At 45.5% G+C, this 13,581-nt stretch overlaps 1 protein-coding gene across 1 annotated transcript in view; it reads right to left on the bottom strand.

The window, feature by feature from the left end:
* GALM (galactose mutarotase) overlaps nucleotides 1–11,021 on the bottom strand; it is a 42,484-nt gene extending 31,463 nt beyond the window's left edge. The window contains exons 1-2 of the mRNA XM_054728445.1: nucleotides 10,782–11,021; nucleotides 2,815–2,969 (exon numbers count right to left, since the gene is read on the bottom strand). Of these exons, the coding sequence (XP_054584420.1) occupies nucleotides 2,815–2,969; nucleotides 10,782–10,971 (345 nt within the window). The 5' untranslated portion in view covers nucleotides 10,972–11,021. The remainder of the gene's footprint in view (nucleotides 1–2,814; nucleotides 2,970–10,781) is intronic.
* Between the last annotated feature and the right edge of the window lie 2,560 nt (nucleotides 11,022–13,581).

Raw genomic sequence — 13,581 nt, 5'->3', positions numbered from 1 at the left:
ACATGGTTCCAATTAATATTATTACTCCCATTTTACAGATGAGTAAATTGAGTTCAGTGGAGTTAGCTTGCTCACTTCTACCTCCCACATCCCAGGGGAGTGGAGTAGAAACCTTTAATACTTCATGCCCACTGTTTAAAGTGTGTGTGTGTGTGTGTGGGGGGGGAGGTGTGTCAAGTCATACATGTAATTAGTGACAGAGCTAGGATTCAAATTCAGGGTCTACATTATAACACATCTTGGTTTCAGTGGATGCTTTGTTCAAATCTCCATGAGTATATGATTTTTTAAAAGGAAATAAAGAATTCAAATGAAAAAGAAATCTCTGAGTTGAGGCCAAACACTGTCATTCCAAATAGACTTGAAAGATAAGTCCTTTGGCCTGAGGCATGGCCATGAGCCCAGGCTCTGTGCCTACACACACACACACACACACACACACACACACACACACACCCACCCCCACCTTCCTGGCTGCACCTCTCAGTGACATTGCATTTGCCAGGAAGGCGAACCCAGTGGGAATGGAGGACTCTGCCTTCACCGACGGTGAAAGCAGCTGGTATCTGAAACAAGTTCACTGACCTTAGAAACAAATTAATTTTACACCCTAATTACCTCCCAGGAAGGTTGAATTTTCAAGACACTGAACACATAAAGCCTGTCATATATGTGATTAAAGAAAGAAAAAAGAAACTCCCAAATGGAAAATTTTAGGAATAAAACAATTGAAATGTTCTTAATTTGCTACCTTGTTTTTCTCCTTTAGAGAAAGAACACAATGGAAAGTTTTTTTGTGTAAACCAATATGATCAGATAAGTATAATACCGTGGGAAGTATAATTCCTATTCATGGAAGGATTTCCCTGGCCCCAGAGTTTCCAAATTTCCAGAAAATTTCCTGATTTGCACCTTTAGGCCTACTTATCCCATTTCTAATCCTGTCAGGTTCTTCAAATTTCATCTTTAGAAAACACATACCTCCAAAAGAACAATTATTCCGTAACTGTTGAGATCAAACACAGCTGAAAACAAAGTTCATCTGATACTGCTCATGGTACTATATCAAAACCTACCGTTCAGCCCTGACCGGTTTGGCTCAGTGGATAGAGCGTCGGCCTGCGGACTGAAAGGTCCCAGGTTCGATCCCGGTCAAGGGCCTGTACCTTGGTTGCAGGCACATCCCCAATGGGAGGTGTGCAGGAGGCAGCTGGTAGATGTTTCTAACTATCCCTCTCCCTTGCTCTCTTTAAAAAATCAATAAAATATATAGAAAAAAAACCCCAAAACCTACTGTTCAGAAACTTTCCATAATAACATTCCAAGTGTTTCCCCACTTCTCTCTGGGCAGTGAATGAAATGCTATCCTCTCTTCAAGGGCAGTTCAAATCCCACCTCCCCCGTTGCTGTGCATTTGTCCATACCCAGTTCCTCTATCACACCACTGGCGTCTATATGGTGGGCTTATACCAGTTGTTTATGGAAGGGTCCCGCTCCCTCACTGTACTGTGAGCCTCAGAAAGCCCATCCTAGGCTGTGCCCTGGTTCACAGAAGGGGCCCAGTAGGCACATTGCATTCAAGAATACGTATACATGTACACTCGCCATTTGCTACGTTCACACAGGGCATACATGTTAAGCAACACCACAGAAAGTACCACCATGGGGGAGAGGGAACAGGAACGAGCAGGAGCAAGGTGCTGTTCTGAGGCTCCGCTCAAGGTCCCTGCCCACACAGAGCTGGGCCTAACTTCTTGGCTGCGGTTTGCCCACGGACCGGGCATATGCCAGAGACCCTCTGGCTCTGTGCCTCCCTGGCGTGAGGACGCCCATCGCTGAGGAAAAGGGAACTGGCGGGGCAGTCTGGATCTGGGCCACAGACAGGAAGCTGGTGGGACAGGGGTGGCAGGGTAACCAACTTCCTTCTCCGGGACAGGTGGCGGTCAGGGGCAGGAAAGAAGCTGTGGTCCTTAGCTGCACACGTGTTCCTGTCTTCCCTGGCTCTTCTCTAGGAAATCACCTGGTGGTGTATTTGAAAGGCAGGCTAGCTCCCGGAAGGATCTCCCTCACAGCCTGAAATGGGACGAGTAAGAGAGTCTCGGGGGGTTGACCAGCAGACCGCACCCCGTGAGGGGGCAGGAGGCCAGGCGCTCCTGCTCAGGGAGAAGCTGTGGGGTCAGTTTGCTTTCCTCTCCTCGTTTTTCCCGGACTCTCTGGGGGAGTGGGAGTTTTAATGTGGAAAGAGGGAACTGGGGTGAACAGGGGATAATTTGGGGGGCGTGGAAAGGTAGGCCTGAATGCAGCAGAGCTTCACCACAGATACAGGGGTGCGTGTTGGGTTGGGGGCACCCCCAGTGGAGAGCAGCAGTTGTGAAGGAATGAGGGCTCCTGGCCAGGCAGCCCGACTTAGGAGCGTGTGGCCTTTCGGAGCCTCAGATTTCCCGTTTGGGGATAATACAGGGTTCTCTAAGGGTGCGAGATCACACATGAAAATACTTGTGCAGTACGTGGTCAGGTATTATTTCAACCTACTTTCCTGCGGTGCTTACGGTCGACTCGACTCCCTGGTCCAACACCGAGGAAGCTGTTCCCTGTCTTCCTAAGTCAAGGCCACTGTCCTTTCATAGTCAGAGGAGCTGGGCGAGGATGGGTCCCGAAACAGCCAGTGCACCTGCTCCTCCGAACCACGGGAGCCGCCTCTTTCCTGAATCGCCTTCCCGTGCGCTTGCTCCAGGGCCTAGGATTGCGCCTGGGAAACAGAAGGGATGCCCGAAGGGATTGTGTCAGGACTCGACCCAGTGCCCCCCGACTCACCTTATCAAACCCTCTGACTCCTCCATGCAGACTGTTGGGCCCATTGTTGATGGCCAGCTTATACTCCTTCCCGTCCAATGTGAATGTTCCTTTGGCAATTCGATTGGCCACTCTGCCCACCACGGCTCCGAAGTAGGGCTGCTTTTGGAGGTACCCTGCAAGGACAGGGGATGACCGTTTTGTAAACTTCAAACTGAAGGCGAGGCTCACACTGCTATCCGCCACTTTCTCCTGAGGGCAGCTGCCAAGTAACAACTTGGGTTTACCCTCATGGCAGCACAGAAAAGGGTGTTCTCTACTCATGACCTTGGCCCTTTCTAGAGTGGTAAACACTTTTAAAGAACGTTATAAAGTACAGAGAAGACACTTAAACCATCCTAACCTCATCACCAGACAGGACCACTGGTTTAAAAAATTTTTTTTTCTTTTTTTTTTTTTAACATATATTTTTATTGATTTCAGAGAGGAAGGGAGAGGGAGAGAGAGATAGAAACATCAATGATGACAGAGAATCATTGATCGGTTGCCTCCTGCACGCCCCCTACTGGGGACTGAGCCTGCAACCCAGGCATGTGCCCTTGGCCGGAATCGAACCTGGGACTCCTCAGTCCGCAGGCCAATGCTCTTTCCACTGAGCCAAACTGGCTAGGGCAATTTTTTTTTTTTAATCGATTGATTTTAGACAGAGATAGAGAAACAGAGCGAAACATCAAATTGCGGTTCCACTTATTCACTGGTTGACTCTTGCATGTGCCCGGGCGGGGATGAACCTGCAATCATGGTGCCGGGAGGAAGCGCTAACTAACTGAGCCACCTGGCCAGGGCAGAACCGCTGTTACTATCCTTACGCACATCCTCTGTCTTCTAGTACAGGCATCCAGGTGATTTTCTTCTTCTTATAAAAAAGAGGGGTCTTAATGTACATGCTTGTAATCTGCTTCCCCCTCACCGACCAATCAATTTTCTTAGTTACATTTAGATGTAGTCTTGAGGAGAAACTATCTTATCTTTCTTCTCTTTTCATTAAAAGAAATCATCTAATTAGTAGATAAAAGTGTCCTTTAAAGAGTGTTAAATAATACACAAGAATATAGAGTAGGCTTGCCAGAGGAACTATAGGACACCCAGGTAAATCTGAATTTCAGGTAAATAATGAAAACATTTTAGTATAAGTATGTCCATATTATTGTTATATGTGGCACCTACGTACATTTAAAAATATTATTTATCTGAAATTCATATTTAACTGGGCATGCTGTATTTTTCTTTGCTAAATCTGGCAACCTCAATAGAGTAAAACATGAAAGTTCTCCTCTGCCTCTCGGCTCCTCTGCTTCCTGGTAACTATTGCTAACAGGCATATGCACTTACTTTTAAAAAACACACATTCTGTATAAAGAGAACTATACACACTGTCTTGCTACGTTTTCAGTTATCAAATGTCTTACGGTCTCTCCATGTGGCTACATGGCATACTGATGAGAATAAACTGTTGTCAGTATTTTTTTTGAGGAGGGGGAGTAAAAGAAAGATAGCTCGTGTCCTGTACTTACAACTTGGTGCCTGGGCATATTACAGTACTTTCCTTCTCTTTAAGTTCCTCTGTGCTATAATCTTCTAGCTTAGATTACATTGGCAGAGATTAAGGTTTGGAGGTAGTTTGTTTTTTTGTATCATCACCAAGATTGCTTTCCACTCTATTTTTCACTCAGAGGCCCTCGGAATTCCGTTCCCCTTTCCGCAGGCCTGTGTATCCATCACATCTACGGTGGCTCAGAAGAGCATGCAATTTAAGCATATGCACTATTTTTACCACAGCTGGAGGGGCTCTTAGGACATGCACCCTGAACCGATGAGGCCAGTTGCAGGTCACAGGTTCCCATTACTCAACTGGTTGGGCCTAACCGAAGCATTCATCTTCTCTTCCAGGTCATTCCTGGTTCACTCCTTGCTAATCTGCAGGTCCTCAGAGTCCTGCCCAGAGCCAGTGATGGGCAACCTTTTGAGCTTGGTGTGTCAAACTTCGCCAAAAAACTGAGCATAACTCGGGTAGTGTGTCACTTTGAGGAAAAAACATTATTTCGCGATATTTATAGTTTAAATAACATAAATGTTTCATCCTCAGCATGCGGCCGCCTCAGCGGCCGCGTGTCATCAGAAATGGCACTGACACGCGTGTCAGAGGTTCGCCATCACTGCAGACTGTCATAACAGCTAACACTGCGCTTTCAAAGTCTCAGCCACTTTCTAAATGCTGTACATTGAACTCCTTTCATCCTCAGAATGCTTCCATAAGGTAGACACTGTTATTAGCAGGTGTGAAAACTGAGAACAGAAAGGTTAAGTAACTTGCCCCCAAACATACAGCTAGTTATGGCCAAACTGGGATTTGAATGCAGATAGTCTGGCTCCTAAGTCCATGTTCTTGAGCATCACATTACTTGGAAAGCCCAAGGCTTTCTGGTTAACTGACCTTACTACCATCTCTCAGCACAGGCAGGCTGATCTCTATCAGCTCCCACCTCTCGCCCCACTCTCCTCTCTTCCTGAAGCTGTAGCTTTAAAACCCTTACATTGGGTAACCAAAAGGAGTCCCAAGGGCCAGACAACCTTTTTTGGTTTTTGTTTTTAATAGACTTTATTTATTTATTTTTAAAATATATTTTTTACCGATTTTAGAGAGAGAGGAAGGGAGAGGGATAGAAACACCGATGAGAGAGAAACATCAACATTGATTGGCTGCCTCTTGCACACACCCTGCTGGGGATAAAGTCTGAAACCCAGGCATGTGCTCTAAGTGGGAATCAAACCTGCGACCTCTTGGTGCACGTGTCAACACTCAAGCACTGAGCCACACTGGTGGGCAACTTTAGAAAAATCGAGAAAACTTTCAGAAAAATTGAGCTGAAGATAGAGATTCCCAAATACCCCCGCCCTCACATATGCATAGCCTTCCCCATTATCAGCATCCCCTACCAGAGTGGTACATTTATTATAATTGATGAGTCTACATTGACACATCATCATTACCTAAAGTCCATAGCTGACAATAGTGTTCACTCTTAGTGTTGTATATTATATGGGTTTGGACAAATGTATCCTCCATTACAATTTCATACAAAGTATTTTCACTGCTCTACAAATCTTCTGTGCATTGCCTATCCATCCCTCCCATCCCCTTAGTCCCTGGCAACTACTGATCTTTTTTACTGTCTCCACAGCTTTGCCTTTTCCAGAATGTCATATAGTTGGAATCATACAGTATGTAGCCTTTTCAGATGGGCTTCTTTCACTCAGCATTTAAGGGTCCTCCCTGTTGTTTTTTTTTGTGTGGCTTGATAGCTTATTTCTTCTTAGCACTGAATAATATTCCATGATCTGGATGTACCCCAGTTTATCCATTCACCTACTGAAGGACATCTTGGCAATCTACACTAATAAAAGAGTAAGATGCAAATTGACCGTACCTTTGCGACACCCACCAGCCAATCAGGAGTGAGTATGCAAATTAACCCAACAAAGATGGTGGGTTAATTTGCATATGCAGGTGCTGAGCGGCCGGGGATGGGGCAGGACGCTTGTGTCGTTGCCATGGCGATGACACAGGCGTTCTGCACCGCCCCAGCCACTCCGGGCCTCTGGGCAGCGTGGGAAGGCGGAAAGGTGGCTCCGGCTGGAGCGAAGGTGGTGCCGGCAGCCAGGGGAAGGAAGGCCCATTCTTGCACAAATCTTCATGCATTGGGCCTCTAGTTATGAATAAGCTACGATAGACATCCCGTGTGCAGGTTTTTGTGTGAGCATAAGATTTTAGTTTTTTGAGTAAATACCAAGGGGCATGACTGATGGGTCATATGGTTAGAGTATCTTTAGTTTTGTAAGAAACTACTAAACTGTCTCCCAAAGTGGCTGTACCATTCTACATTCCCATCAGCAATGAATGAGAGTCCCTGTTGCTCCACATCCTAGCTGCTATTCGGTGTTGTCCGTGTCTGAGCTTTGGCCATTCTGTTAGGTCTTGTTTGACTTTGTGTTTCCCTGATGATATATAACGTGGAGCATTGGTTTGTTTTTCAGGAGCTGCAAAATGCAAAGAAAGCAGAATTTCTGTTCAAAATTGTTTGGCTGTATCTACCTCAGACAGCCCAAACCTTAGCCAGAGTACCTTAAAGTCGCAAACAAAATTGCTCACTAGTCTTGGTCAAAACCCCCCTCACCATGATTCACTTTCCTTTGGCTTTTTGAGGAAAACAAACATTAATTGACGAGCACTTTAAGCTTCCCACATATTTTATATATTTTTCAATGGCTGCTGGTTGTCCCAGATGAATCTCCATGCTATTATTTTTTCAGCGCTAATAAAGGGAAATAAAAAGTTCAAGTACTGTGAGGGAAGATATTTGGGGGCAAAGGAAGGAAAGAAGATAAAAATTATTACTTGTTCACCACAGTCAGATACTATCACAGTCAACGGCACATTTAATCATCATTATCCACTTGTTTCGGAGAGGAAATAGGTCTGGAGAGGTTAAATAACTTGTCCAAGGTCACACAGCTTTCAAGGACAAAGCAGGTTTACACTAGGAATCCTCAATACTCCCATAAGGGCACTCTGGGGCATCTGTAATATTAAACTGCAGCCTCTAAACTGGTCCCCTTTCCTCTAGGATACCCCCTCTTATGAGCTCAGGTTTTCCAAAAACACTATATTTATTTTTTCTAGTTTTTCCATAATGGCTCTCATGACAGTAATAGCTGGGTGTCTGGTGGTAACTAGGGGGAAGATGGAGGGGAAGGAGTTGCCTCGATTGTATGGGTAGGTTGTTTGTATCTGTGGCTTATAAGCCAATGTTCTCATCACAGGTTTGGAAAGAAGTATAATGATTGCAGGCGGGACATGCAGATGAAAAACAATTAAAAATATTTTAAATACAAAAAAATGGCAGAAAAACTCACTGGAGGCGTGACTGATTTTCCCAGCCTGTAACTAAAAGACCATGTGATTTACCTCTTTAGAATTCTACAGAAGAAAGATCTCATTTACCCAAGGAGGAATTGAACTGTTCTGACCTCAGGTCATGGCCATGATCCAAGCAGTTTATATAATCTGCCTGGGAAATTGGAGATGGTTCATTCACATCAATCTGGCAGTTACAAAAGGACCACGTCTCATGGAATTACCCACGCTCAGCTCTTCCCGGTGGCTCAAAACATTTTAGGGGACATGGTAATGAAGGTAACCCCTTGCTCTGTCACATCTTATTGCTTTAAGTTATTTGCCTCAGTTTGTTTCTTTAACACTCACATACTCAGACATTCTTAGACTATGTAGTGAACATTACGTCTCCTTCCTATCCCTGTACCCCAGCTACCCAGAGTCTTTGCTTAAGGGCAACCACTGTTGCCGATTTCTTAACATGGGTTTTAATACACTAGAATGGATCAAAATAGTAGCAGAGAGCCATTTCATACTTCTGTTATGCACAGCTTAACGATGGGGACACATTGAGAGATTTCACCTTTGTGCAGACATTACAGAATGCACTTACACAAACCTAGATAGTATAGCCTACTATACACCTAGGCTATATGGTTGGTATACTACTGTCGTGTGGTCCAACCTTGACCAAAATATTGTTACGCAGCCATAACTGTATTCTGATTGAGACAATTATGCTTCCTGTTATGAAGTCTTCCTTATTTTGGGCAATACTAAAAGAATACACAAACACACACACACACACACACACACACACACACACACACACACTGAAGGACAGGGCCTTAGAAAGGGAACGGGGGTGGGGGTGGGGGTGAGGGTGGCTGCCTGCCATAGCCTCGAAGATGGCTGAATATATCAGAAAGTATTGCTTGATATTGTCAGGGCTTTTTTCCAACTTCTCTTTTGAAAACAGCTTGACTTTCTTTTAACATAAATTATTTAAATGACAGCATAGAAATGAAAATGTCTCGCTGCTTTTTGTGAAGCCTGTGACGCATGCAGGTTAAGAAAATTCTATTTAACTTTCTTAAGAGATGTTAATAACATGGAGGACAATACAATACAAGCCAGGGGATCAGTTTTTTCCCCCTCCCTTTTAAGAACAATTGGGAATATTTTCTTTCACTCAGACTCCCACGAGTCATAGACTCATGGAGACAGTTGTATAAAAGCCCTCACAAAATCCGCACTTCTATGCCAGTGCTTCCCCGGTGCCAGGTCAACATGACACATATTTCATATGAACCCCAGAAAGCCACCTTGTGCTTTAAGATCCATGTGACTCACATCAGAACTAAAAATGGTATGAACTGTGTGTGTGTGTGTGTGTGTGTGTGTGTGTGTGTGTGTGTGTGTTTATAGAGGGAGGGCAGTTACTTCCTGAATAGTGATAAGGCCGAGATAGAAATGAGATGACAAAAACAGGTGCTCTTAGCTTATCGTCTCCAATGCTTTACTGGTTCTGCAACTGTAGGCCAAGTGCCCAATTCTTTGACTCCACGGGCAATTCTGCACCAGTCAAGTAAACTCTTTATGGTTTGTTTCAGCCTAGAAAATGGTTATGCTGGTGACAGAGAGAGGTGACTCAGCAAAACGAGGAATCCTCTTTGGTCACTTGTCAACCATGCCTCTTGCCTTCTGACTTTGATGACAGGTGTGAGCACCCACTTCCAGAAATTCAAGGGAATATGGAGCTGACTTCCCCCACATCCCTTACTTTCCTACGCTTGAGTCTCCTGTGATAGATCTGCTGATGATGACCTACCCCCTCTCCAAACCAAGCCGTGGAAGCTCCAACACAGATGAAGACAACCGGAGGGCAAGGAATAGGATCCTCAGGGATATCCTTATAACACATTTTGATAAGGAAATAAGAAGCAAATTTCAGTCTCCTAAGGGAAACCCAATACTCCTAAGCGTTTTCTGTTGACATCCAACTCGGAGCCATGTTACATATCTAAAGAACCAGACAGAAAGACACGCCTACAAGAAAACCTCAAACCTCCTCTCTAAGCAGATTTTGTTTCCACCTCTGCCACGGGGCAGAGGATATCCATTCTCAACAGTGTCCCTTAGCCAACTTTATTTCAGACCTCAGTTTCTGTCCAGTTGCACCCCTACTACCAAGAGAACACTATGCATGCTTTCCTTTATTGCCATCGAACTGCAATTGTAATTATTTATTTAAGCTGTTATTTGGCGAATGGCCCTGTCCCCAGCTAAACTACAAGCTCTGTGAGGGTGGGGACCTCGTCTGTCTCATTGGATGAGGTAACTGGATGAACAGTTTTTAAATGCATGTAGTAATATATGACCTTAATTGCCCACGGATTCCAACAGGATAAAAGCCCACCCTAGCTAGAAGAAGACCTCATTTCCAGGCAATGAGTAGGTCTTCCGCCTTCCATTCTGTACCTGGTCCTTGAGCAGCCAGAGCCTGCTGGGCACTAACCCCACCGGACCAAAGTGGATAAGCTGTCTGCATCCCCTGAGTATTTCTGAGACAACCACGCCTCAAAGAGAATCTGATCTGGGAAAAAGGAAGCAGAAGACGCACGTCTTTGATTTTCCCTGTTGAGAAAGGGCAAGAGGGAGGAGCTGGGAGCCACACCCCCTCCAGCCTGCCTTTTCCTCTGCAGCTCGGACAAACACCAGGCAGTTCAAAGATCGCTCCAGGGCTGCTGGAGTTTTATCTTACCTTACCCTCGACTGACTTTTTAAATCAATCGAGGCAAAGCCTGAATGGATAACCAGAGGCCAAGTCCTATAGTTGTTCATTCCGTCTTTTCCCGAGCACTGGATACAACGCAGTGAGTTAGCGGGTTCCAAGCATTCCTGACCCGCAAGTCTCAATCAAGCTCGGGTCCTTCCCCTCCGGCCGGGTCCCTGCTCCGGGAGCAGCCCCATCCCGGCCGGGTGCGGGGTGGGCCTGAGGCCCGCCTGCAACCGGGGCAGAGTTTTAACCCACCTTCCAACTCGGCAAAGCCCAGCACTACATCTGAGGCTCTGCCCTGCCTGTCTTTGACCTCCAGGGCCGAGATGGTGCAACCCCAGGAGAGGATGTCCACTCCCAGCAGGTCTGACTGCAGCCGGAACTTCTCCACTGTCCCTGCCCCCGAGGGCAGCTCTCCAAACACGGATCTGGTCACCGAAACCATGGGGAAAGCTCTGGCTGCGCTGGGACTCTTGGCCCTTCGAACTCCTGCAGCCAAACTGGGAGCGGCAGAAGTTTACTGGGAAAGGGGTGGGACACGGCTCAGACTCCTCCCCTTCCTTGCCTGGATTTGGGGAGTGACCACTCCTGCAAAAAAAAAAAAATTATATATATATCCATCCCCTAGGGCCTTTCTAATCACTTCTTTGCCTAAGGGTCACCTACAGGCAACATTTCCAACCGTGCTTTTGGTTCTTTTCCTTTGCTAACCGTGGCTGCATTGCATGTTGGGAATGGTAGTCTTTGGAAGATGTAATTGCATTTTGGGGCTTGTAGTCTTTCTAAACCCAATCCTGAACATACAGGATTCCACCCGGGCCTCTGGCCCAAGGTTCTTAACGTGCAATGAGCTGTTCATTAATGTTGGTGGTGGACTTTCAGACTAAATGCTAGAAAATGCAACGAGCAGAATTAGGGACGTTGAAAGGGATCTTGCGGGGAAATTCCAGTTTTAAGTTAACTCTTTGATCCAGAGGGGAAAGAAGTACAGGGGTTGTTTAGAGAAGGGGTAATGCAGGCTTCGGGGCACATTGCACACTGACCGAAGGTCCGTTCTGTTTGTCCCACAGGGAGAAACTGTGGACATGTTTCTGCTGGAGCTGCTGCCCCAAGGCTCTCCTGACTGCCGGCCTGGAGTGGCCGCCTAGGACAGGGGTGGTCAGGTGTGCACAGGGGTGAGCAGAAGCAGCCTCCCACTTTCTTCTGAAGGTCAGAGTCCCTTTAAGAAAAAAAAAAAAGGCATTAAGGAAACAAATATTTAATAAGGTCCTTATAAATATTGATACTGTACTTTTATTATCTCCCTTGCACAAGCAGAAAAAGGCTTTAAAGATGTACTGCCAGGAGAGGAAAAACACTGAGGCCATTAAAGAATTGTCATGCTTTAGTGTACCTCGGAATTATTTGTTGAGAGTTTAAAGTGCCTATTCCCAGGCCCACCCCTGGTGTTTCTCACTCTGTGAGTCTAGGCTGAGACTCGGGAATCTGCCCTTTTCACAGTTCCCCAGGTTATTCTAATACAGATCACCTGGAACCAATCTTTGAGAAATATTGCTGTAAGTTTAGATGGCTAATTTCAGGCTCTGATGGCAGAAAACTAAAACAGAGTTACAAAAGGCCTTAACAGGATTGTCAGATAAAATACAGGGTCCCGTGTATGCGTTTCTTTGTTAAGTCTGGCAACGCTAGACAGGCCTGGGCCTAGGAAGGAAGGATGCGGGAATCCTGAACATGTTTTATTTAACTGTTTGCGTACGCATCTCATCTCTGCCTGCTGCTGCTTTTGATTTGGTTCCTAGGTGCCTCAGAGAGGATCGAACGAGGCTAGGGTGAGTGCCCAAAGCATCTATGATTAAGAAATTAGGAGAATTGGGGTCATGTTTCTGGAATCAGATGCTAATAACATATAACCGCCTCTTAGCCCTTTCTGTCTGTGTAGTTGGAAGGAATATGTAGCATTCTTGCCACCAAGCCTTAATGCTCGTTCATGAAGCAGAGGAATTCTGATAGCAAAGGAAAAGGAGAGCTTGCAGCAGGCTTCGGTGAAGCATAACACGTAACAACAAAAAGACACAAACAAGTCAAATTATAGACTGTGCCACGCACAGACAATAACCGACGAGCACTCTTGTGTGTGGCTTCATCTGAAATTCTCATGAACTCTGTAGCCCTCACCAGCCCACTCAGCATTTACGGCTGATTCATGCCCAAGCCCTTTTGGCTATGCCGTGTTAGCAAGGATGTCTTAGAATCTCTTCTGTGAGCAGGAAGACTGCATTTTCTTTTCTTAGCCGCTGGTTCTCAATGTTCTCATGCCAGGCTCATGTTGTCACTGGAAAGAAATACATTTGATGGCCAAACTCAAATGTCATTAGGGGAGGCCTTGTAGCTTGACTTAGTAGGAAATGAAACATACCATGATGTCTCTCTAAGATGTAAGAAGTACGTACACACACACACACACACACACACACACACACACACACACACACATTGATTTCAGAGAAGAAGGGAGAAGGAGAGAGAGACAGAAGCATCAATGATGAGAGAAAATCACTGATTGGCTTCCTCCTGCATGCCCCCTACTGGGGATTGAGCCAGCAACCCAGGCATATGCCCTTGACCGGAATTGAACCCAGGACCCTTCAGTCCACAAAGCTGATGCTCTATCCACTGAGCCAAACCAGCTCGGGCCCACTTATTGATTTCATTGTCCTTTTGCTTTTAAGGATTTGATACATAGAGCCAAATAGGACTACCTTGTGCTAAGGGAGATGCCAGGCACAACCCTTGATTTTTCTTACCAGGATATCTCATGTCCCTAGTCTCACAGTCATACTCTAAAGAAATATTTATGAACTTAAAAAAATAAGAAATCTAAGAAAATATTCTCCATCTCCAAGGTTGGATTAGATCAGAAGCAAGGTCTAATCTTGCAAAGAAAGCATTGTCAAATTCTAGGGGGCATTTATTTTTATTTTGGAGATAGGGGCTAAGAGGAAGGTTATGAGGTAAAGGGAGTAGGAATTGTGACATTTATGTCAATGAGGAGTTA

The sequence above is a fragment of the Eptesicus fuscus genome, chromosome 16, assembly GCF_027574615.1.
Source record: "Eptesicus fuscus isolate TK198812 chromosome 16, DD_ASM_mEF_20220401, whole genome shotgun sequence".
Taxonomy (NCBI): Eukaryota; Metazoa; Chordata; class Mammalia; order Chiroptera; family Vespertilionidae; genus Eptesicus; species Eptesicus fuscus.
The sequence above is the reverse complement of the archived record's forward strand: the minus strand, read 5'-3'. Positions and strand labels throughout refer to the sequence as shown.